The sequence below is a fragment of the Ptychodera flava genome, chromosome 2, assembly GCF_041260155.1.
Source record: "Ptychodera flava strain L36383 chromosome 2, AS_Pfla_20210202, whole genome shotgun sequence".
NCBI lineage: Eukaryota > Metazoa > Hemichordata > Enteropneusta > Ptychoderidae > Ptychodera > Ptychodera flava.
This window is the reverse complement of record NC_091929.1, coordinates 11,681,443-11,707,433: the sequence shown is the minus strand read 5'-3', so window position 1 is coordinate 11,707,433 and position 25,991 is coordinate 11,681,443. Positions and strand designations below refer to the sequence as shown.

The 25,991-nt window shown below is 39.0% G+C and overlaps 2 protein-coding genes across 2 annotated transcripts; both read right to left on the bottom strand.

The window, feature by feature from the left end:
- Positions 1-2,496: 2,496 nt before the first annotated feature.
- LOC139114580 (epidermal growth factor receptor kinase substrate 8-like) lies at positions 2,497-20,124 on the bottom strand. The gene is made up of 13 exons (XM_070676397.1): positions 19,976-20,124; positions 12,224-12,335; positions 11,517-11,729; positions 10,767-10,990; positions 10,085-10,241; positions 9,559-9,675; positions 8,533-9,189; positions 7,489-7,713; positions 6,788-7,019; positions 6,010-6,169; positions 5,320-5,452; positions 3,177-4,809; positions 2,497-2,790 (listed from the first exon to the last, which is right to left on the bottom strand). Exons 2-12 carry the CDS (start codon positions 12,302-12,304, stop codon positions 4,714-4,716), a joined length of 2,295 nt encoding a protein of 764 aa, XP_070532498.1. The 5' UTR covers positions 12,305-12,335; positions 19,976-20,124; the 3' UTR covers positions 2,497-2,790; positions 3,177-4,713.
- A 2,058-nt stretch (positions 20,125-22,182) lies between these two features.
- Positions 22,183-25,991, bottom strand: LOC139114598 (uncharacterized). The gene is made up of 5 exons (XM_070676414.1): positions 25,645-25,991; positions 24,668-24,789; positions 24,001-24,116; positions 23,331-23,458; positions 22,183-22,494 (listed from the first exon to the last, which is right to left on the bottom strand). Exons 1-5 carry the CDS (start codon positions 25,927-25,929, stop codon positions 22,468-22,470), a joined length of 678 nt encoding a protein of 225 aa, XP_070532515.1. The 5' UTR covers positions 25,930-25,991; the 3' UTR covers positions 22,183-22,467.

Sequence of the window (25,991 nt, the reverse complement as noted above, 5' to 3'; positions counted from 1 at the left end):
TGGACAAAAGTTGTCTGTGGAAATGAAGTTAAAAATTGCCTTACAGTCGTCCTAATTACCAGACGTTTGCATGGATGTGGCTGAGAAGTTTGTGCACTGGCATCTCTGCTACACGAATAAAGTGCGCCGCGTACCGGAGTTCAAATCAAAACGTGCGGGTAAATTTGACATATGGGTTTTGGTTATTTTTGAGCCGGGGGGGGGGGGGGGTCATCAAATTTTTTCGTCTGACAAAGGGGGGTCATCTTTTTTCACGAAAAATGCAGGGGGGTCTATATTTTTTTCAACACCGGCGACAAGATTTTGCCGCCCCCCCCCCCCGGCCGTAAAAACTGAACGGTCCCTAATTGTCAAAATTGTCAATGTTATTATCGACATAAAGGACAGAATTTAAGTCCAAAATAGGACGTAATTTTGAACAATAACATTGTATAGTTTGTCATCGACTCTTGCGTCAGGTTCTACACGATTACACAATGTATTGCATTCATTGGAAAAGCTAAATCAATGTTGAAGATGAAATGGACTTAATGTTTTATAAGACTGTTCGACTTTACCTGCTAGGAGTAGACTAGGTTGACAAGGTAGTGACCCTTCGATTTGAAAATTCGGGCGACGTTTTCCTTAAAAAGGGGGTAGCCTACATTTGCTTCAATGATGTTGTGTAAGACGCGATGTGCAATTTTCGGAATGAAGTTAGGGATTTTGTTCCGCCAGCAACCTCGGATATAGGTGGAATAAGGCCAAAAAAAGAAATGTTTCTGGTCAGGCCTGTCTTTAAAAAAACGGCGACGCGATTTTTTATTTTTTCTTCTCCTCAAGAGAGGGAGGAGGGTCAGTTTTACAGTTTTATCAATATAGTCACATATATACTGTTCATGCAGTCACTGTTCATGCGCCCCAAAGAATTTTCTCTTTCTCTTCAGCCGTTTTGGTTTGTTGTTATAGCAATCAGTACATATTGGGTATGTGTCAGCCGCCACAAAAACAGGAAAAAAGAGGGTGGCGCGCTGTTGTTCAAGTGACGTGCGCGCGGACCAGAAACTTTTTTTCTCTTCTTTTTTGCCTAAAGATAATATAATGAATCTGTTCCGTGGTTTGCACGATGGCCGTTGGTGGCGCTGTCGAAAACGACACAGTGTCACAGAATCTCATCTTACCCTACTCAAAGATAGTCCAACTCTAAGCTATCGTAAACAAACAAGACCAAAGAAGCAAACTTAACGGTAAGTGCACAACTTTATTGCGTACGAAGAACGTGGTTAGTAAATATAAACATCCTTTTCAAAGTCGACACAAGTTGTTTTTATTACACTGTCCAATAACGCCTTGCAACGATTAAAGTAAGAGATATACCGAAATGTTTAGTATAACAATTAAATGAGAGAAAATTGTGCATCTATCAATGTTTTCCACCAGAGGAGACAGTGCGGGCTTATTAGGGGAATTTGACATTTTTTCAAGCCATACCAAATTCCATTCTCACATTCTACAAGGACGTGTCAAATACCCGAGGGCAGGGAAAACGAGGTACAAATATTCGGCTGCAGCTCTGTGTACTGCGAATATTAGCGTACCTTGGCCGTCAGCAATACTATAGTCTTGCCAACCAGGCAGATTAAAGATTTGGTGTTGTGAAATTTCCCCCTGCAGGGTGTATCGTCGCGACCAAATTGCCCCGCTTTAGGATAGATTAGTGATCCACTAACCCTGTTGCCCTGCACTCCCCCTGGAGGGTGCAAAACTTTAGATAGGAAAATCGGAGCGAATCAATTCGGACCCGCAAAAAGGCATTGCCTTAATGCTGTGAAATGCTATAGATCCATATCCATAAAGTACCTCTGATATGGAATTTGATGAGGTAGAAGATGTTACTTGATTTTGAGAAGAATGCTGGCGGATTATCAATTCGATAAAATGTTAAATACTTTATTAAAATAAGAACATACAGTATGAAAAGTGTACAGAAGTCCCTCACACATTCTAGACAAATCCAGTTTGCCCTATTGTGCTGTCTTGTTCGTAGTATCTCTCTCTGTTGTCAAGATTTTAAACAGGCAGAACACGAGGTACAAATATTCGGCTGCAGTTCTGTGTCCTGCGAATATTAGCGTACCTTGACCGTCAGCAATACCATAGTCTTGCCAACCAGACGCCGAACTGCTTTTGCAGTGCACTGTTCGGCAAAGCGCGGAGTCGACAGTTGTGAAGCTAACCTGCGGTCGGGGCTTCTCGCGTCTTCGCAGCTTGTTGTAGCTTGCTACGCGGACAATGTGCACGATTGCACAGGTTGGATGTCCAGCTCGTAAGATTATTCATATCAAACACTTTCATGGATGAAAAGGTATAGACAAAATGTGTAGCAATTCACAGGAAAATCAATTTGTTGACAATTTATGTACAAGTAATGCTACATAACGGTTGGCGCATTGTTTGCTATTTTAGCAATTATGGCAATGTTATAATTTATGCTTCTCCTCCGACTCGGCAGCGTGCAATGAAATAACTTGGAAAGTTTATTCAAAATCATGCATATTCAAATTTAATGTTGAAGTGTTAGGCAGCATAAATCAACATTGTTTGTCTTCATGATTATTAACCTATATACATGTTTACACATAATGTTATAGATTCGATTATGTTAATATAAAGTACACCTTGTAATGCTGTGACATCGAGCGTTTTACATGAAACTATACTGGAAGTGAAATTGAATTCTCGAATATCAAAGTCAAGTTTGCACTCGTTTAACTCTTTCTGAACTCGTTTTAAAGCCTACAGAGTAGTAATGTTTTTTATTACATGCCTCGTATATCGAACGTCGCGCGCTCCTTAGGATATCAATGGTAACTCGTCGATATGACGTCGCGGGCCGCATAGTCATCACTGGACTGAAAGTGAACCGGAACTATTTCAACTTGACAACTTTTTTATGTAAAAATGTCGAAATTCATGTTTTGCACAGGAAATCCGGTTTTGGAAAATTTTGCAGAAAAAAAAATTGATGAACTGCATAAACAGTAGTTTAAATATATCATTGCGCTATTCGATGACGAAAATCGTTCATTTTTTTACGGATTTTCGTCTAAGATGGAAATAAAGCATTGGATTATCATTTGCCAATACATCTAAATAGTTTGAGTGAAAACTGTGTTAGAGAGAGGCATGTAATAAATGGAGTTGTGTCGAAATCGAAAATGCGAATTTCAGTGTATTTTTTTATGTATAAAACCAAATTTAATGTGACTTTGATCCTACATAGTTATCACATGTTATAGCGGCCAATTTGAATTTATTTGTTTTTCTAATTCATAACATTGCTATCTAAACCCTGATTTCGATTCTTGATTATGAAACAAAGTTTCGTTGAACTTTGGAGCAACTTGAAAACAATATTTGTTTCAGGGCTCAATATATGCTATATAATCATTGTCCGCGATATGTCTTTGTAACCCAATATAGCAGGACGATCGTGACACCCACAATTCATCTACATTTTTCGATTTAGATTTGATAGTATTTGATAGTATAAAACAGTTATGATATTTTTCTCAAAAATAATTGATAAAATTGCGATATATCTCTTTGTAGTTTTTTTTAAATGTCAATACTCCACATGGAATTAGTTAGTTATATACGGTAAGGCCAAAAAAAAGATTTGTTTCTGTTCCTGAATTGACATTCAGCAAAAGCGATGCGGATTTTCCCCCGTTTTATTCCTATCAATGCTGGTTTGGTATTATTGATGCAACAAGACTGGCTGCTAAATATTCCGTTTTCTTTTTAGCATTTTGGACATGAAAAAACGGTTATCAATGATAGCTGTACTGGTATGTTACCAAAAATAGACATGACGCGCAGGTCCTGAAATGACGCGCGCGCACCGACCAGAGACAAACCTTTTTTTGGTCTAAAATATATCCACTGATTGAGTTTACTTTTGTAGACAGTAATGAACTTGTCGTCATGTCGTAAGATTGACTGGATCAGTAGTATACACCACGTGTCCAGAATTCAAAACCAATATTACTCAAAGTAACTCAAAGAAAGTTCAAAGTAAAACACATATAATAACTCTAATGTCAGCCTTATTAGCCTTTTCAACCCAATTCCCTGTAAAAAGTCCACAATCACCGTGAGTAAGAATAACTTCTAGCGAAACCATTTTTGTGAAAGGGTGAATAGCTATAGATTCAACACCAAGCATCACCATCAGAATATATGTGCCTAATCGGATACGACGTCTAACATGGCTGAGGTTAAAACAATTTATACGTGTTTCCTTTAACCAGCCTTCAGAAAATATAGTTGGTGGGACGGTAACTTTTTCATATCTTTATCTTTAATGGGATACAACCTATCAAACAATAAGAAATTTGGCGAAATCATGCTGCACTGCATATTTTACAAATTTGAAAAAGTTACGGGCGGTGATTGAAATTGAAAAGGTCCAGTAAACGGAAACACGTATATTTTTACTTGGGCTGATGACAATGTGTACTGAGCGTGACTTGGGAGTTACAATATGCGAACAACTGACAGAATATAATAACAAAATTGATGAACACTCTCAGCCTCCTCCGTCGTTTTGGAAGAAAACATAAAATTGATGATGAACTACCGGTACTACAATAGTTCAATGAACCGAGATTGAGTATAAATGTCATAAGTGTGGCAAACTTCAATGCAAATTGTGAGTATGCAGAAATGTCACTAACGAAATCCGCCCTGCTCGTCGTAATAAAATCCATGGTTCACGTGACCGCTATTCCTGTTGCCGATTGGCGTTTCGTAATCGTCATCTCGATTCTGTAAGGGCAAAAAATTATATGTGTGAATGAATTCTTGCAAAACTTAAATTAATGAACAAATCACAATTGTTGAAAAAATGATAAATTACAGCTGACTACAACATGAAATAATAGTGTGAGAGGAAAGAGTTTCAACACTATGGGCAGATTGTGGTCACAAAAGGTCTACCCTCTGTCCGGAATCAAATGCAATACTCTGACCTGCAGTGAAAAAAACGGACTTTGACAAAGTACATGTGGACAAAGTCCAAAGAACAAACAAGTACATGTGGTAAGACGTATTTCCGTATTTCTATGTCCCTTTTTTGTACATGGTTTCGTTTGTATTGCGGTCTGTTCGGACTTTGGGTCTCACAAAATCCATGCACATTTTCTGCTGGTTTTCATATAACTATTGCAGTCATCTTGAAAACCGTAGGAGCAGGCGTTGTTTTTTTGTTCAAATGTAGATTTTTGAGGATTTAGCGTAAGCTTAAGGGATTAAACAACAAATTGATAGATTACTTACTTTGAGATTTGCTTTCACAAAAGTCAATTCTCTGTGGACATCAATTCCCTCTTCTTTACAAACGTCGACCAACTCGTCTGCCGTCAATGTCAACAACTGTGCGCCATTCAGAACTCCTAATGTTCGAACAGTCCTATTAGGTATGACGTAATAAAGACACTAATAATTATGTGTACAACAATATCATTCACCGAGTTTTACTGCCTGTCTGTTATAATGTCCGCAATGTTTATTGTGTGCCTTATTCGTTTGTTTGAGCATTTTAATCTCCAGCAGCATTAATGCTCTATCTTAATTATATATGGACACCCTCCATCCCGTGGTGGCGCTGTTACACAAGTTTACGCCCTTGCCACAACTTTTCAAATATTGTGATGGACCATATTTGTCGTCACCTTACAAGCCACGAAGGCGAACAGGGTGAGATGATTTTATTTACGTACCTTTATCCAAAATAAAATAATAATTCAAAAATGGTGGGAAAATGTTATAACTTTGCATACAGGTGTGTCTTATCTGGCAAAATATTGTGATTCTAAGTTTTCCAAACGTGATTTGAGGACGAAATGTTCATCCACACCATGTTGGGAGTGTGGTATCAACGTGGCACTGATTCGTGACGCAACTACACATGATGTGTGACGTGTGGTACACGAATTGTGACGTAGTCGTCACTATGCGCACACTCACCCTTTGCTGAATCCCTTACTGTGCAGCCACCTGGCGACTTCCGTTGGCTGTAAATCTGGTGAGAATTCGATCGATGAGCGGTGATCGCTGTGACTGCTCCGTTCACTCTGTTGACTTCCTCGCATCTGTATCTCACTCACAAAATTCTTGGTTTCATCAACTAAAATGTAAAAATAAACATAATGAATACGTGTTCAACTGGATCTCAATCATATTCCAATGGATCTGGTAGCATTATGAAGATTTTGTTGAAAGCCTGTTGATTTCAAGGTTAGTGGCAAACACACAACTTTAAACACTCAACGTCTCTTAGGGCTTAAGGTAGCAAGCGTCGGGAAGTGAAATATTTATAAACTGTCCTCGTGAAAGAATTAATCTATTCTATTTCAAAATCAAGAATGCAAATTGGGAATCAACGTGCAAAGTCTGATACCAGAGAAAAGAAAATTACCAAAAATTGTCGAGATGATAGAAAGTGAAAGTGGCAGCTATTCCCATGCGAACCATTTGGGCAAAATTAAAGGTTCGATTTTCACAAAATCAAGACGGTTAAAACTTTAAACAAGCTTTAAGACGCATAAGAGATATGTACTGAGAAACTTAGAGAGACTCAATATCTGTCACGTAGGCGCATTCTTCCTTAAAACAGAAGTCACATGACTGCTAATGTAAAACAATGACGTCATAATCGAGCGCTGTAAAGCATCGATACAGCACATGAACATCTTCTCTGTTTTAAACTTTAATATAACACAGTTACTTGTGACCCTGTCCTCACCTTCATGATAAGAGGTTCTCTTTGAAGACCTATTGACATGGGCATAGGTAGGATCTGTTGAACTTGAGATTCTGCCGACTTCCCTGCTCGGGTTTGGGTGCAGAGGCTGGGATGGTACCTGTGGTGGTGGTGGTGGTGGTGGTGGCGGCGGCGGCGGTGGCGCCGGATGGGTATAATCTCTCTCTGGTGGAAAACTGGGGCGGTATCGGTCATCGTCCCTGGAGAAGACATCCTGTTCCATCGACAACAAACAAACACAAGCAATATTTATGATTACATTTTAAAAAGTGAATATTAGTAAGTGGTTCGAGTAATCTCCCCTCTATCTGTATGTCTGTGTCTGTCTGTGTCTATCTGTCCTCCTTGTCTGTTTGCCTCCGCTGCCTCAGTCTATCTCTGTATGTATGTCTGCGTTTTTATCTCTCTCTCTCTCTCTCTCTCTCTCTCTCTCTCTCTCTCTCTCTCTCTCTCTCTCTCTCTCTCTCTCTCTCTCTCAAACGATCTACGTCACTTCACGTCAAACATAACAGCATAAGAGATGTCTTGGTTTAACTATATGCTTTAGCTGACTTTTGACAGTTGCAAACATTATTTTCCTATAGGCGCTTCACTGTTCTGAAATCATGCCATCACAGATGTAATGGCGAAATCTGGGAATAAAGGAACCATCCATTATAAATTGAAATCTTAGAAATTTTCACCTGTACTATGGTTAGTTCCTGCTCTTGTTGGTTGTATCGAGCTGCCTGCGAGGGTTGGGTAGCAACCAAAGTAGTACTTTGATGGTATGGAGTCGGCAACGGTTGGTCGAAGTCAACATCTATGCTGGCAGACAGAGGCAGACGCTGTACCAATGGCGATGGAACATAGCCAGTTTGGTCCGAAGAGTTTCGGACGAACCACCACATCCGGCTGTCGTCAATTATCTGTAAAATGGTACAAGATTAAAAACGTTTAGGTGGTGTACAACTCCTTTACTGTGAGATAGTGTATCACTTGCAGATTTTCAACCTCATACTCAGAACTCCGAAGAATCTTCAAATAAACCTAATCTAAAATTTTAACCAGATCACGAAGATTTCCATCTTTAAAAGGCCACTAGCATTATTAAACTCTTTATCTTTTTCCACTATTTTATATCGTATGTAAATTAAACATTCTTGTTCTACTTCCGAACTTGAAAGCATGTTGAAAGATACACTATTTTCAACATAGCTTCTTTGCGTGTTGAATGCTCTCTAATTGTTTAAACTTAATTCTAGTCCGGTCAAGAATTCACTTGTCGACAATATTTAAACAATGCAGTCTTCACATGCACAGGGTGAATTGATACGCTGAACACCGCGCATGCGTATCTCAACACTCAGTGAAAAAAAATGTCATGAGTTACAGCTACTGAACCAGTAATGCTAACTTTAAATGATTTTTTCACAATTTTTGTTTTATAAATCAATTGTAACTTCTTATGCTACTCACTATTGTGAGGTTGTCAACATAGTGTCTTTATGTGTAAAATGCACTGTTACTGTTTACATTTGAATTCTAGTCCGGACCAGAATTCACTTGTCAACAATAACAATGCAGGATGTACAGGGTGAGTTGGCAAGCTGAAGACTGCGTACATCGGCATGCTTTGGGGAGTAGAACATGGAAGTATGGTTGAAATGACAACAAAAATAGTGAAAAATCATCAAAAGTCAGTGTTACTAGCCCTTCAAAATCATCATTCTCTCCTTGTTGCTCACCTCAAGTACGTCTCTGGCCATAATCGTTAATTCCTTGTGGTTTCTTGCCACGAAATCGTACTTTGCGATCGCTTTTGCTTTGCTTTGCTGCTCCTCTGACGTCACCGGTGGATCAGGTGAGCGTCGCAGTTCTTGAGGTTCATCCACAGCGCTCCTGATCACGCGACTGTACGGTTGCCCTTGATAAGGTGATCTCGTTGGTGCGTCGCTGTACAAATTTCCGTACCCCTCGTGTCGTTCCAATGCTGGTGAATTTTGTCTGTTGCCGGCTGTATTGGGCACAGGCTGTCGAACAAGTAACGTTGACTCATCCCCTTCAATGGTTGTTGTTGTTGTTGTCATAGGATTCCTTATCAGCTCCGGGGATGGGTCATCTGGTCGATCGACAGATGTGATCGTGTGATGTCGCATTTGCTGTGGTGGTTCCTCTCTCTGATTGGCTGGCGTAATATGATAAAGATACTGTTGCTGAGCAGTCTCATATCCATTAGAACGACGTCCATATTGGTTTTGATAGTTGCCATGCTCTGACGAAACGATGTCTCGTCGACTACTTTTACTCTCCACCGCGATTGGTCGGAGGAACGTCGACGGCGCAAAGCCTGTCTGCCCTTGTTCATTCTGCACGAACCACCACTTGCGGCTATCGTCCAACACCTGTAAAATAAATGCAAGAAAAAATTAAGTGCATCCGGAAGCCATGGATCAGTCAGTATATAGTTTGTCCTCATTCTTTAAGGTAGAATGCGCCTCGATCGGGGACAGATATTCTGAAACTTTTACACAACTCTTGTGGTCAAACGCTTATTGTGAGTGCTCATTTTCACGCATATGGAGTAGAAGAAAGATTTCATTGGCTTATTCTTATGAAAATCGAAAGTTGTGTTTTGCCACATACAGTTAACACAAGGATGGCGGCAAATATTGGAAAACTTATTTTTCCTTTATACCAGATTTTGCACTGTGACCCCTGATTTTTATTCTTGATTTCAAATCGGAATGGTTGGGTTGACCGAGTTTGATTACCTCCAGTTTCTCGCCAAGGACCATGGACAATTCTGGAGAGTAGTGAGCGTCGAAGTCCTGTAGGCACAGTGCCATCTTACGGGTTGGATTTCTCGGTGGCAGAGCTCGGTCATAGTTCTGCAAATAAGACACAAATTATTTTCGTTCACTCTGTTGTTTTTATATCAATATAAAGTTACTTACACATACATACTGATTTTTACTGTCACTGTATTACTTGTATTGTGAATCGTTATGAAACAGTTAAGAATACTGACGACTCTGACAAGACATACAAAAATCTAAGGATGAAATTGTGTAGCGATATGTCACAGATTTCGTGTTTTCTGATCGTTAATTCCACCTGTTGTACGACAAAATTCATGTATGTTTTGTTTCTTGTCCACATAATGATATCATCATCATCACCACCACCAACATCATCATCATCATCATCATCATCATCATCACTTTGACAACTACACAAGCCTTTCCGTATCTGTATGTGCATCGTTACAGAGTACAACAAAGATTTGAATTTTCTTACCATCGTGTCGTCAGCGTTTGGGACGTTATTGGAATCGGCCATAGGGACTTCTGTCCTACCAGTGGGTTGGCTTAGTCTTGCAGACATCCTTGATTTTCGTCTTGAATGAAACCTAGGTTTGTATTCAGGAACGGGGCGATCTCTTGGCCAGGCCGACCTGAAAAACGGCATTAATAATGAATCTGAGTTATAATTAACAATTTCTCGACACGCTACAATTCAAGCGTGATATTTCGGTTAAAAATGTCTATTGGTAAGTGTTCATCGGCATTGTCACTGTCGTCAGCGACGGCTAATTGTTTCGTTGCTTCTTATGGTAATGGTAAATACATACATACATACATACATACATACATACATACATACATACATACATACATACATACATACATACATACATACATACATACATACATACATACATACATACATACATACATACATACATACATACATACATACATACATACATACATACATACATACATACATACATACATACATACATACATATGAAGTTGGTTCAAGGTTGGTTCAAGATCGTACGAGGAGATAGGAGATAGCGTCCGTCGTGTGTGTATATATATATATATATATATATATATATATATATATATATATATATATATATATATATATATATATATATAATACGTAAACTCATATTAGTGAACATTCTTACTTAGGAATGGCCCATGCTGGTCCTAGGGACGACCAAAGATCGCTCTCTTTTGACATGAGGCAGTCTGCTAAAAGTTGAATGGCTTGCGGGGTCAGCAATGGCGATTGGACGCTCCTTGCCAGGTTTGGTCCCCCACAACTCTGGACAAGCAGCACCAACGGTGGAAAGATATTGTGAATGAGATCCGCTGCATTTGGCTCGTGTATATGACCCTTTAGTTTGGCCTGAAGTAAAATAAAACACAAATATGGATTTTGTAATAAGGTAGAATTCGCCTCGGGACAGATATTTGGACTCTCAAACTTTTACAATGGTTTTGTGATCTAGCACTTGTGGGGGCTCATTTACATGTTATGGTTCTAATAATAGCCAAGTTGTATATCCAGAGAAATCCGATGTGAGAAAGGGTTGAAATTTTGAGACGATTTTCGTCGTGTACGAATTAATTGTAACTGTGCAAAAATGTTATTTGTTACATAAAACAACGACATGTTTTCTCACTAAAGGTAACCTGAGGTATAAACTAATAGCCTAGTCAAATGCACTTTGCACATTATTCCATGTGTCTTGAAACAATGAATGATAGCGGGTGCCCAAAACTTAATTTCAGCTGTCAGCAATCGGAATACTGCAAACGTATACTAGTTGGCTGCATTGACGAGTTGTACAAACACAATGCATTTCATCAAGAGTTTCGGAGTTGAACAAGAACAAAATATTAATTAATTTTAGAATAAATGCACTCCTTACAACTAAATTAAACGCTAGCTTGATCTTCTGAAAAGCATCGACATATTCAATGTCACTCGGAGGATGGGGCCGGTTGCGTGGGGCGCCCTCTTGGGGATATCTTGTATTTTCTGTCGACCTCGCATTCTTCGTGACCTCTGAATATTGTCTGGCCATTTTCTGTAACTTGGATACGAAGTGTTCTATGTCGTCAAGGCAACGGTTTAGGGTATCCTAGAATAGAATGAAATGTTAATTAGCATACGTAGTTGATGACAATGAATGTTTTCAATAGCATATGTAAAAGTGAACATAGAAGACCATATGGTCACATGTGTACTGAATGAAGATGCGGTGTAACCGTTGCGTATTCAAAACGTTAAACGTCATGTTTGATACCATTTTCGTCGTAATTCACTTTATTTTTAAGATCAGGGATTGAACTGTACACCTCCGATCGATGGCAGTGGTAAAAGATGTTAATATCTAAATTTTGTTCTCTAATTCACAATAAAGTCGAGTACTTTCGAGTTGATTTCCGAGCGTCGTGACGTCATAGAGTACATGTTACTCACTAACTCAATATTTGGAAACGGAGAAGCTCCAACGCGGCGCCATTGAACGCCATCATTATATTTCCACCAACATCCATTATGTAGTATTGAGAGTTGTGAACACTCAACTACGCGATACGTATCAGACGACAATTTGTGTTCAGAGGTACTCACCACGTCACGTTCAATTCTTCGAATGGAATCCCGTTGAACCTCTTCTTCCCTAGGCTTCCTACTTCCCTGCTTCAGCGGCATTTTTAACGTGGAGAGGAAAACACGTCACTTCCTGCCGAAATAAAATCGTTGTAATAACACTTTATTGCCATGTTAAGGGATACAAATGGTATTTTAAGTTGATGTTTTTCTGCATCATGAAAAGATAAAATAAAAACACAGTGCCTACCTGTTGAAGCGTTTAACTCAGAAATACGAAAAGTGAAGATGCGACCCTAATTCTCTGAAAAATGTTCCTCTCTATGATTGGCAATCATCAACACCGTGCAAGGACTGAAATTCGTGAAATTTTCAATCGGAAAAATCTATCTTTCAAGACAAACTTTGAAAATCCATTTCAGTGAGTGATTTAGTGGTCAATTACTTCCATTTATTACATCCATATAATGCAGAGCGTTAAAACATTGCAGAGCAGAATGATCAGTAAAAATGGTCCAATTCCGCAAACAGAGAGAAATGAGCAGTTGAAAGAAAGCGTTGACCCTTTTATGGTCTTGGCAAATGGCGGCACTAATGAATGGTTACCTAAACGTAGGAAGCGCGCCTCGGGGACAAATATTCAAACTCTATAAATTCTCCATTATGCTTGTTTTATCTACCGCTTGCGTGGCCGCTCGTACTGATGCCCTTGGAGTACCTTAAGTTTACACCGGCTTACTTTTGTGAACATCGAAATTTTATTTTTTTGCAAATGACTTAACACAGGGATGGCTGTCATTTAGCATTACCAATATAAGGTAATTTGTTACCACGGTAGTAAAATTTGCACAGAGACCCCTGATTTTAATAGGACTTATTTGCAGAACGTTTAGGCTAAATTAAGTCTTTCAGTGTCGTGGCACGTACTGTTTTAAGTATGTATACAACACACAGAGGTCTTATTTTTAGGTAAGATTTATCACATGATAAGGGCACTCTTTTGGTTGATTCTCTGAATTATTTTATGACCAAAAAACCCACTAGAAACATTACTTCCGTTTTTCAGAGGCAAAGGACTGCTCATTCTACTGCAGTGTTGGCCATTTTCTTTTGAACTGCATGTACAATCTAAAATTGGTGTGACGATGAAGAACTTGACTGTGACTGAAGGGCAGATTTCTATGAGAGCAGATTTCGGTAGAATTAGGAGACATTGCACTGCTTGTGGGTAGTCTACCAACTTAACAAGCTGATTAGCAAGTCAGGTGTTTAGGACAAATCATTGTGTGAAACACTATTTTCAAGTCAAATCTGGCAACGAATCGAATGCGCCCAGACGACAGATATTCGGACTCTCAAATTTTTACAATTTATTTGTAGTCTACTGCTTGTATGGGCTCATTAGAAATTTTGAGAGTAAGTACTGTTTCCATCATCTTAGCTTTTGAAAATCAAAAGGGATGGCGGCCATTTTGAATTTCAAACATTGGTAAATATTAGGCAATTTGTTTCTCTGGTACCAAAGTTTGCACAGTGACCCTGAATTGTATTCTCGGTTTGTCAAGAGAACGAACGATTTAAAGCTGTGTTTAGGGAAGTTCGAGCAAAAGTATAAGTCTGTAAATTTCGAGGCTCATACTACCTTAGAAATTCGTCTCCTCTCACCAGCCTACTTCTTATTGTTATGTTTCTGTGTGAGTGTTTGGTTTTCTGTGAATAATTCATTAAGATATGCGAATAGGGAGCAAATAGTCCAAAGGGGTTAAAATCGGACGCAAAGTTAACGATACATTTCTGGGCCCCAATAATCTATTCGTTTCTGTTACACATGTAATGTACATTATAAAATTAACACGATCAAAGCATTATTGGATAAAGACTGCCAGACAGAATATTCGGATAATATCAATAATACATTTTTGTTTACGATTCCTTTAGAGCAAAGGAGAACTAAGGAATGTACACCTTCGCCTCAAAATTTGCAGATGTACAAATACACTTGCTTAGAGGCATGGTTTTTGATCTCAGAGTCGAATTATACAAACATACATACAATGAAATGCCTTTCTTGTTGTTTATATACTCTAACAAAAGACAGAGCTAACACATACTTGTAGCTTTCATTGTGTGTTCGTTCAGAATATTGATTGTGATGTTTAATGCAGAAACACTCATGGCAACTACATTCCTCTCCACTGTGACTCAACACGTGCCACATTTGTCGACAACGAACAAGAATTTTCTCGAAAAAAAAAACAAACAAATTTAACGCAATTAAAACCAGGTAACCAAATCTCTCAACCGACAAATTTAACATGATTTAAGGTGGAGCTGCATGTTACCAACACAATTTTTTCAAAGCAATATTTCTCATCAAAGATGACAAGGAATTCCCCTCATACTATATATTTTCCAAAAGCAGAGACTCTAAAGTTTAATATGGTAGTAGTAGTTTACTCGAGGGATGAAGTGGGTGTATATTTGGGGTAAAAACCCTAATTTTGGTATTAATGATAAAAATTAATTTAATCAAATGTTGAAGCTGTTTTCTGAAATGTAATATATCACTTAAAAGAAGAGTATATGTAGAAAAAAACTACTATTTTATTTTGCGTTATCTATCCTCATTCTAAAATGACAAGGGTTGAAAGACCAACATTCAAAAAAGTGATTAAAATCATGATTAGCAGAATTAAAATGCCTCATATTCAAAACGTAAGAACCTTATTGCCACACAAAATAGTCGTTTTGTTATATAGTATTTAAAGAACACAATGTGAAAATTTCAGAAAATTTGACCAAGCCAGAGAGCGGAGTTAAATACTTTGGACATTTTGAAATTGGGAGGAAAAAGAAGGCAGGAAATCGGGTGATTTGCATATATTTAACACTTCTGTATCACGCAACTTGTGACTGCTTGAGAAGCTAAAATATATTATACCAATATTTTAATCCTGGATTAACAATTTAATTAAAATTGAATGAATATTTGCAAAAAGGTGATTTTAAAGCAAAATACGGTGTGTTGAGTGCAGCGGCCCCTTAAAAGGGGGCTAATGTGCAGCATTGAATAAGCTGTTATCCAATTGGGTATCTGAATCTTACCAATATAATTAAAACAATACAAATAGACTCCCTAAGTCGCTGTGAATAGTGTCAATGGACTAATCAGAGATAACCTTATTAGCATGCTGCGCATCAGCAGTTCAAAGGGACAGCTATTTTAGCACCCTTATCTCTGAGTAATTTTACTGTGTACAACTTTCAAAGGAGAAGGGGGTACTGATATCACACAAACAATCAATGTCAACAACATCTCATGAAAGAACCAGGGATTGAGGACTGCCCCTCTAAACCCGATCAGTGAGTTCTGAATATACAATGAGAATCAAAGTCATCAACATCCCGCACATTAAGCCCATGCCTCACCGTGGAAGAAGGTCAGACTTAACAAAGGAGATTGGCCTACCCTCCCGATAAAATTGTCAACACTCACTTATGCATAAAGAAGCAGTCACGTGAGGCTTTCTGTTAAATTCGCGGCTTTGTTCTAACGTATCCCGCGGAATACTTATGTTACCTCGTCATAGGGAGGATGGCAGGCTTTTCAAGCATGAAATACCACGGCGGTCAATCAATATTATGGGGTTTCCACTGATCCATAAAAATTAAAATGAAGTTATACCTGACAGGTTCCCGCCTTTTTCGAGGGTAAACAGAATCGGAGTTGGAAGTTAATAGCGACATACAGCTAGCTTCTTTCACAGGCAAGCTTGAAAAACTTGCATTTTCTACGTATTCACGCAATCTTTAAGTTTCAGATGGTCAAGGTCGTTGATTCAAGGTTATCGATTTAAACATGATTTGACAGCATTTTGTTGATCCGCACAGACTTTCTAAACCTTGTCCACGACGGCCTATTTAACAATCATACAATACGTTGACTTGAAACACGGCTTGAAACTTGCTGTAGTTATAAGACTTAGTATAACTCAGAGTATCACAGTGAGTAACCCTTGCCAGTGAGTCATAAAAAATGTAGTCACGAGCTCGCAAAGGTATTGTGTATATCATCACAACAACGCCCTCGTGCAGAAAGCACAGGAATTAGACAACTCTCTAAAAGTTCACTCAATTAAATCTATGACATGGCCATTGTGTCCGTTTACTGTCGAAAGTGGACATTCTTCCGAGGTTCTGACCCAAGCCAATAAGATGGAGTCACACTCTGGTTTCTATGGATAAAAGACGTCACTCACGCGTGACAAAGCTTCAAAGTTTGTCACGGGGAAAGAAAAATGAAAACGATCGACAGGGTTGCTTCAGATACGATAATCTAAAATGTTTCGTATGATTCATGATCTTATAATTTATCACGTGAAAGTTAAAATGGTTTTGAGAAAGTGACGGCGACACTGAAAAAGCGTTCCACCATCATGAGGGAAGTGTACATGTGGGTTTAACGTTTCAAGAGCGCTTTCAACTGTGTCAACTTTGAACCCTTCGATTCCGACAATTATTCTTGCAAGCTACTTAAATAAACTCTGAAAGGTCAAAAATTCCGTATGTCTCCATGGACACAACACTAACAAAGAAAGTATTCACCGAGGGTCATTCAAATCTTCACCCATTACTCCGAAACATTCTGTTTTTGTTTCGCTCTTTGTTTGGACACTATATGACTGATAGCGTGGACGATGGGCGTCTTACTGACTTATCGACTAATCGAGCTTACTATTGGTATAAAACGAGCGCGGCACTGTTGTTTAATAGAAGTATAAAGGGCATCGCAAACTCGATAGTACGATATTTGGACAAAGGTACGTGGCCAATGGTAGAACAGCCTGAGGTTTTATATGTGTCGAGAATTCATCACCCAATCTGATTAGACTTAAACTTTTGCTCACTCTCCCGAAGCAAACTTTCAACCATTCACTTTAAAAATCAAGAATAGAAATCGGGGTCACCATGCAAATTTCGGTACTGGAGAAACATATTACCCAAGGTTTACCGATATTTGAAATTCAAAATGGCCGCCATCCCTGTGTCATCTCCATAAAGAAAAATAAACTTCCCAATTTTCACAAAACTAAGCCGTTGAAAACTTTATTTCCTCCAGAAGTTTCGACATGAGCCCCAATCTGTGGTAGGCCAATAGAATATTGTAAAAGTTTGAGAGTCAGAGTATTTTTCCCCGAGGCGCGTTCTACCTTCAATGGCGACCGTATTCCACCTTCTCTAGTTTTTCGCTGATCTTAGCAGCGATTGGTCACCTTTCTACATCTGGCCAACTACAATAGAAGATGACGTTGAAATCTCGCGTTATGCAAGAGCCAATCAAGTTGCATTATACATACACCCCCCCCCCCCTGGGGGGATCTTAAACTGCTGCTCTGATAAACTGCTGAATCGGTGTATAGTATGTTAGTTAACACATTGACCTGCAATAGATGATGCACCCACACCAGCCAGTGAGTACAAATAAAATCAGGCTAAATGAAATTATAATAGTATTAGATTCGGTGTCATAAAATGTGGCATAGACTGACGAGACATTGGGTTAACAATACCAAACTGATTTACAGGTTCTTGGTCACAAGCAAAGAACAACGCACAATGGGCGACAATGACTGCACCAGAAAAAATACCAACTTAGCTAAGGAGACTGTCATAAACAGAAGAACAGGCGAGTGACTTCAACAGTGACTTCAAAAGAAATATGGCCACTGTATGACCGATGCATATTCTACCTGGTTGGGATGTAACACTATTTGCAATTGGTCGGCTGCTCTGGCCGAGACGTGACGGGGACATTTTATTACAGTCGACCAGATGTACGGAGGCGTGTGTCATCTCTAGATCTGATTTTAATTAGATTTGTCAATCACCATGCTTCATAACACGAAATATGTGTTTGTCTATAATAAAAGGTAACGAGTTTCTTATTATCGCTTTACACCATCAACGTCGATAGCCAGGATCCAAAAATATCCTCCGCCACCATTGTGAGGGTCTAACCTATATGGTACAATTCATCAGTAATTTATTATTCTATGACAGCTGTAAGGGTGCCTTTACCTTAGCTTACGACAAGCTACCGACTTTTTATCAATGTCATCGCGATATTTTCTGATGCCATACGGCACCCGGGTGTTATCAAATTGAATACGGATGCTAACTTTGCAGTTATCTAAACATTGGTTCAACTCTGTTAGTAAAGCACACAAACGCGTTGACATGCAAACAGCATTACGTGTATTCATGTCAAGGAGTATATGATTTATACGTGACACAGCGACAAAGGTCAGTTAAGGTGACGCAATTTTGCGAACACTGCTGCGTTTTTCGACGTAGAACACGCCTCGGGGACAGATATTCATACTCTAAAACTTTTAAAATTCTTTTCTGATATACAACTTGTGGGGGTTCATGTTAAAGCTTTTGGTGTAAGGAAACTTTTTACTGGCTTAGTTTTTCGAAAATTTCATTTTTGTCCACAGAGTTAACACAGGAATGGCGGCCATTTTGAATTTCAAATATCGGTATATCTTGAGCAGTTTGTTTTCTAGTACCGAAATTTGCATGGTGACCCCCGATTTTTATTCTTGATTTTGAAAGAGAATGGTTGAAAGATTCCTTAAGGAAAGTTCTAGCAAAAGTTTAAGTCTTTCACTTTCGAGGTGCATACTACCTTAAAGTAAAAACATCACGGTATCACCTGACAAACCGTAAACACACATGATGTCGCTTGCCAAAAAGCTGAGAAAATTCCTGTTCATCGACCAACCGTAGGGATGCTGAAAATTCGGTACACAGTTTGATCATGTGCAGTTCAAAAATCTCCTCCCTTGTTGAATCGAGACGTTTCTACACGGGTACGTGCCCGTTCACAGTGCTTTGTGCAGTAAAACTTCTGTTCAGATCAAAGTGAAAGTCAATGTGAGCAGAACAACCTTTCATCTCGAGAGGGCAGATTGTTTGTCAAATGCGTTTTTACAAGGTCAAGGGTAGATATATCATGGTTGTTAGACATCAACAGACAAAAGTTTATACATACACGACAAAATAAGAAGGTTCTAAATTTCTCAACAACTTGCCCCACCCATAAAACACACATGCATATATTAAACTGTCGAAGTGCGCGGCTGTAACAAAGCCATACGGCTTGGTATTTGGGTGTGACCAACTTTCAACCGTGGCGCTACAATATGTTTCTTTTGGACGTCGTAAGCCCGTGGCAGGCACAAGTACCTTTTGTGTTTTAGGATCTACTACCCTGTAACCTCGATAGCGAAATAGTCGAGCTTGTTTCCACGCGAATTAGTACACTGCCCCTGTAGGTGCCCCACTTTAAGAAGTGAGTCTTGTTATACATGAAATTCAACATGTCGGGAATTTTATACGATCACTCAGGTGTAAACGTTCGATTCTGCTCTGCCCTCGGTGATGTACCGTCCTTCACTGACACAAAGGCGGTACCATAGCATGTACACATTAAGCTATATTCGGTATGCTGACGATATGCACAGAGAACAAACATGCCACGCACAGAAACCAGCGCTGTCTTTAGCAACTCGGCTAGTCTGTAGACTACAACCGAACCAATTAGATAAACACACCCCGAGTACAAGACCTTCACACACACACGTCCATTCACCACAGGTGTGCGTACGTATCTGGGCTTACGGATATGTTTACTTAATGAACGCAGACCTTCCCCGGCTGTCGTTCCTGGCGAAATAACGCCACAAATGAACGTGCTAATAGTCTTACCTTGGCAATGTCGACAGTCCACTAAGTATAGAGTGCGTATTTGAGAGTAAAATCAGGTAAATTGTACCGCAATACTGTCGCTAAAACTACCCAGCAGATTTCACACACACCCTTGTATCGCGAGCCATACTGTGCACATATATTTTCTCAAGGGCTTATGACCCCATGACGAGGTCACGGATCGGAATTAGAACACTTAACTCCGACAAGTGGACGATTGCCAAATGAATGCCGGACACCTTCTTAAACTAAGTGAAAGCGGAGCATTTCTACTATTCCATGGAACTAAAAACAGGAACCCTTTGTCGTCCTCAAAATGATGTTGTGAAATTAAACACGCTTAGACCTAATTTGGATAATTGGATAGTGTAGTATGTTTGTTTAATCTACAAATGTAAGCTCATCTGCTTTTCTTTTCCTTTTTTTTTGCAAATATACTAGTTTTTATGGGCAATTTGTAATATTGCAACTTTCAGCTATTTAGCACCTAACACTTTTGATGAATTTGAGCAATGAAAAGATCAAATTCTCCAAATTGGTTCCGATTGTGTATTAATGTTTTCTTTTCAAATATCACAAAAGAAGTGAAAACGCGGAACCGCAGCATTGATTCTTCCTAAAAAAGATCGATATATATCATTGTACTTATTTCTTTGCTAAAAGTGTTCAGGACGAACGTTATTTAAAACAACAGATCATAGGTCAAAGTTCATTTCCCATCGAGACCCTCGCTAACGCCATTGCATGCGTCTTGCTTTCGAATTCGTCGCTATCTCTCGCCCTTGTCATCTGGCATGGACTGTACACTGCACAGCAAAGTTAAAGTTACGCACAGGTGCAAACAGAGACTGACAAGCACAAACATAAACGCGGTCTTTTGGGAACAAAGACAATATAAACATCCGTTTAGTTAGTATTAGTTTCATACCAGATAATTATAACTTACATCATTTCATTAACATACCTTTTGGTTATATTTTAACATTTGAATGTTCTGACCGGACCGTATAACCCCACCGGTTTGTTGAAGTTATGTGGTGGAAAATAACTTGGTTGCTGAGAATGCATTTTTACTGGTCACTTCCTCCGACTGCCTCAGCTCATCAGCTTTAACGAGAAAATCTCTTTTGCGTCGAGATTGGCAGTTGCAAGTACAAATGTGCGTGGACTATTTCACTCCAGTAAAATGAGAATGGCTGTACGTTAATTGCCTACAAAGCAAGTCTCAAACGGGTAGGTTTCTTTGAAGTACAACAGGACAGAAGAGAAATGTTACGTTATAATTTAAAAAAAAACTACTGAATGTGGATCTTGAGTGTGAATAAAACCCGACAGAGAATGACTATAAAAAAAGGCAACACAAAATCCGTCAGATATATCACCCACTTTTTTGTTGCGTAACAAACTATGTTTGAATTTGTTTGAATATTAAAGGTATTGTTTTGTTACAGTAGAGGTGGAGAGTTGCAATATTTTTAAAAAATGCATGAAACAAAACCCATTTTCGCTTTTTGCTTTCCACAGTTGTAGACTGATCATCATGGAGAATTCATCGTGGACGTTGGTGGCGTCGTTGTGCGTGCGTGTACGGTGGAGAAAACACGGAGACGAGAATAGAGGTCAATGACTAGACGCAAGACCATCTTCGATGGGGCGTATTTTACTTGCATTTTAACATGGAAGTGGAGTTGCCGAATGAAAATCACGTGCACATTTTTGAGTATTTTCTAAGATTGCCCGGGCATTAAGCTCATTATCGCATTGAGAAGATTAAAGTAAAACGCGACTCGGAGATATAAAGATGTACTCTAAAACCCCACAAAAAGTTTTTGATCAACAACTTGTGTGGCTCATGTTGAAGCTCATAGACATTTCAACATTTTCCCGTAGAGTTTTTACTTGGAAAGCAGCCAGTTTGAATTTCAAGTGCCGCTAAATATTGGGTAATTAATTTCTCAATGATAGTGACCTTGATTTTTATATTGTTATTCTTGATTTTGAGAGAGAACAGTTCAAAAATTCCTAAGGTAAAGTGTTAGCAAACGTCTCGAGGTAAAAATTCACTTTCTCAAGGAAAGAATAATAGAATACTGAGTGCCACAGTCATCTTCCGGGACGCACTGGTCTGCAACGAGGGATAAATAACTTCACTAACTTTCCACCGATCACGTGACAGAGAAGACAAAAGAAGCGATGACAACATCATATACTGTTTCAATGAAAGCGTTTATTTGTCACGACGTCGTGTAAAAAGAATTATACATCAAGAGAAATTGCTCATTTTGGCTGTAATGACCTACTTTTTAAGTTTACATCAATATCACTTAAAAATAACACCCAAATTACAAGAATCATGTCTTCTTTATTTGCCACGATTCATCAAAAACCAACATTTTGTACATTAATTTTTTGCGGTATGTAAAAGTCGGCGCCATGTCCGTCCACTGTTTTCATGACGTCATCTCCTTCCCCCTTCTTTCTCTTTACACTGTCTACCACATAATACCTGGGGTTGTGAACTGAAACAAAACGGAATAAATTCATAAAGTCAATATGATTAAGTATACACACTCACATTTCTTGTATCACAGCTCCGTTTGCAGTAAATGTAAAGTATCTCCATAATTGTTCTACTAGTTTAAACACGGTTGGAACTAATTTGGGATAATTGGATGGTGAAGTTATGTCGATTTCGTCTACAATGTGACCTCATCTACTATTCTTTTTACATTACACACTTGTTTTTACAAGTAATTTGTAATATTGCAACATCCAACTATAGGGCACTTAACCTTTTTGAGAAATTTGAAAAATATAAAGATCCAATAGGCCAAACCCGGAATTCGAATCGACCACGGTACAAACAAAGCCATGTGCGCATAGACGTACGTGTATTTCCATGCGCGTTAGTACACATGTCAGACATGAGGGCTTGTTTGTACCGGCATCACGTGATTATTAGGGCGTACTGAGTGTGTAGAACGCATCGGGTCCTTTTTATTCCGGAGTAGAACCATTATCCCAAATTAGTTCCAATCGTGTTTTTAAAAAATACTTTTTGTTCTATTCAACATTTCAACATATTTTTATCAGTCCATCATCCAACGGGCGTCAGCCAAATTACATGATGAGGTACGAATATCCCACTAACCCTGAGGAGAAGAGTGCCTTGCAGGGGCACAACACACGTGCTAGATGCTCGACAAGAAAACAACTTTGTAGTGAATAGTTTGGCGGGAAAAATTTCTAGTCATCGTACTTGGCGGCAAATATTAGTAGTCCTCCGCATCGGCTGAAAAGTCATGAATAAAGCTGTCTGTAGAACGAGTCACACACACAAATAATTAAAACCTACCTCTCCCTTTGGTGGAGGGTTGATCAAATAATCGATATGTGTGATCCAGTTCTCCTCGGTCCAGTCCAGTTTCCAGTCAAGGACTGTTACGCCGTTAACCAAGAACCATGGTGATCCGTAAACTCCATCTGCAATGCAATGCCATTCAGTTCAAGTGATTCATTTATTAGCTGACGGCTTCATAAGGTAGGAATAAAACAACGTTACGTTCAAAGAGTCATCATATTGTTACAGTCTTTGGCGTGTAAGTATTCGTCCACAACATATCATGACCGATGAACCAATGCGTTACATGATCAATTTTATTAGTTATTGAGCTAGCGAAATCTTTCCGAATCTATTTAAACGAGTTCCAATTATTTCAAGACGAAATATCAAGTCAAAGACTGTCCTTTTGATATTAAATAATTTGATGTAAAATTTCTTGCTCGAATGAGGGAATAAATTAGCTGAGACTGGAGGTGATTATCTATTTGTAAAGGGCTTTTTAATAAGCTTTGTAATGTGCAAGAGAAGTGATTTTTATTAGGGGAAATGAAGGTTTACCGAATCTCAACATTCGCAGGCGATAAATTGTTAGTCTTCTGCCTTTTGATGGTTATGACTGACTCAATACAAGCGTGTGGAGTTGTTGATAAATAACTGCCAAAAATGGATATTTTTACTGTACCAGCAATGCTTGACTTCCACTTCTGTTTGCAGTGGTTGGTGGTCAGAGGGTTGGCGAACTGAACGTAGAACTTGTCACGGTCAACACCCATGTCTACAGCCAAGTCGGTCAACAATCTATAAAAATGTAAGGTCATGGTTATTACTCTGAAATTTTTTGCAGTCATATTCTACACGTATTTGCATATTATGGATATAGCAAAACCAATGCAAGACGTGGGTATCGTACTTCTTCCTGAAAATAAATGCTGTAACCGTAGAAGCAGTTGGAAGGAATATACAAGCATGCTCGCACCGAGATCTCGCGAGATTTAGATTTTCGTTGTACTATATTTCAGTGCCTGACAAATACTCAATCGAAACATCCAACAGTGATTACGATGTAACCGATGTCGGTCACTTGAGCAATCCTCAATTATCGAAATTGTGCAACGTTTTTAATATGCTGTAAGTCACCGTACTTATTTACTTCTCGTTAATCATTATTTTTTTGAAAAGGTCAAAGGGCATGATCCTTCTGCACGGTAAAGTCATAGACGCCATAATATATCGACAAGTACTTCTTCGAATAGAATGTTCCATTGTGACGGGTATAAAGGATTATTTTACTACCAAATTTCCTTGAAAATGAAAAATTGGTATTGATTTATCAGAAAAATTCAACTTACTCCATCAATTCGAGATCACTGACTGTGCATGGGGCACGGCCAATTCTGTACTGGTTAGCAAAGATCGCTTCGATAGCAGGGACAACCAATTCGGGGTTCAAGTTATCGACAACTCTGACACCCTGAAAAAAAGCAGATGGGACATTTGTACGTGAGTTTCGGTTTCAGAAAAATCAGAAAAGCTAGATATGAGAGAGAGAAAGAGCGAGCGAGCGAGAGAGAGAGAGAGAGAGAGAGAGAGAGAGAGAGAGAGAGAGAGAGAGAGAGAGAGAGAGAGAGATAGAGAGACAGAGACAGAGACAGACAGATAGAGACAGAGAGACAGAGAGAAATACATACAGACAGGGAGACAGACAGAGAAAGAAAAAGAGAAAGTGTTATGCCGCGCCACATAATTAACACTTCAAAAATTTCGACTCTTTGTGTTTCACTTTTCTCTTGCGGCAAGAACATGAAAAATATACATTTAAATTATTACAAATTTTCTGAGATTTTACTTCTTTAATTTGTCTCAAGAGACTGTTCGTTCAGGGGATGTACTTTTTAGGCAAATAGTGTTTATAATAAGGACTAAAATGTGAACTTCTTTCTCCAGTGCGAACTAGGCTTTTTCTAAATCAATATTCGACTGTGCAATCGAAAAAGCTCAAAGGTGGCCTCGATATAAGTAGGAATATTCATATTTTGTACAGTGATAATTTTTGACAATAATCTGCAACCATTTCTGTGAGGTTTTCAGTTGTATTCAACATTTCAAAACACATCCACATGAACAAAAGTTACATTTTTTTCAATCAAATCAGTAGATACGATGCATCTGGCAACTATAAAACAATCCTGGTCATTATTTGTCATGCCACCATTGCTCCGAGCGGTTTCATATACTGCACTTTTCGAGAAAAAAGCAACAGTTACATCAAACTTTGGAACACATAGAGTTCGAGTCACCAAGACTGTTTTTAGTTTGTTCTGCTTACCTTGCATGAGAGGAAATCTCCTGAGAAGTATGGCAGTGGGAAGATGTGGAAGTTCAGCTCAACAACTTCTGGTCCGTAATAGTCAGCAACCTTCTTGATGATTGGGTAGGCATCTCTGGCGTCTTCGCACTGGAGACCGAAGAACATGTCGATCTTGATTGGAGCATTCTGGCTACCTGCCTTGTATCTGTAACCCCATGGCTTTCTTGGGAAGTGGATCTGGTAGAAGCTTTGTTCGGCGCTGACGTAGGCCAGCAGGAGCGACAGCAGACACAGTCTAAACATGGTCGTTGACTTTGATCAGGTCTGACCAGCTATCAAAATGATCAGTTTGTGACGGAAGCGTC

Bases quoted from the DNA above. Each gene is read 5' to 3' on its own strand.
- LOC139114598 (XM_070676414.1), bottom strand. From the start codon at position 25,929: ATGTTTAGACTGTGTCTGCTGTCGCTCCTGCTGGCCTACGTCAGCGCC. The intron at 23,459-24,000 runs GTACAGTAAAAA...ATTGCATTGCAG, and splicing joins GTGGAAGTCAAGCATTGCTG to ATGGAGTTTACGGATCACCA. The intron at 22,495-23,330 runs GTAGGTTTTAAT...GTTTTGTTTCAG, and splicing joins ACCCTCCACCAAAGGGAGAG to TTCACAACCCCAGGTATTAT.
- LOC139114580 (XM_070676397.1), bottom strand. From the start codon at position 12,304: ATGCCGCTGAAGCAGGGAAGTAGGAAGCCTAGGGAAGAAGAGGTTCAA. The intron at 6,170-6,787 runs GTGAGGACAGGG...TTTACATTTTAG, and splicing joins GAGAACCTCTTATCATGAAG to TTGATGAAACCAAGAATTTT. The intron at 5,453-6,009 runs GTGAGTGTGCGC...CATACCTAATAG, and splicing joins AGTAAGGGATTCAGCAAAGG to GACTGTTCGAACATTAGGAG.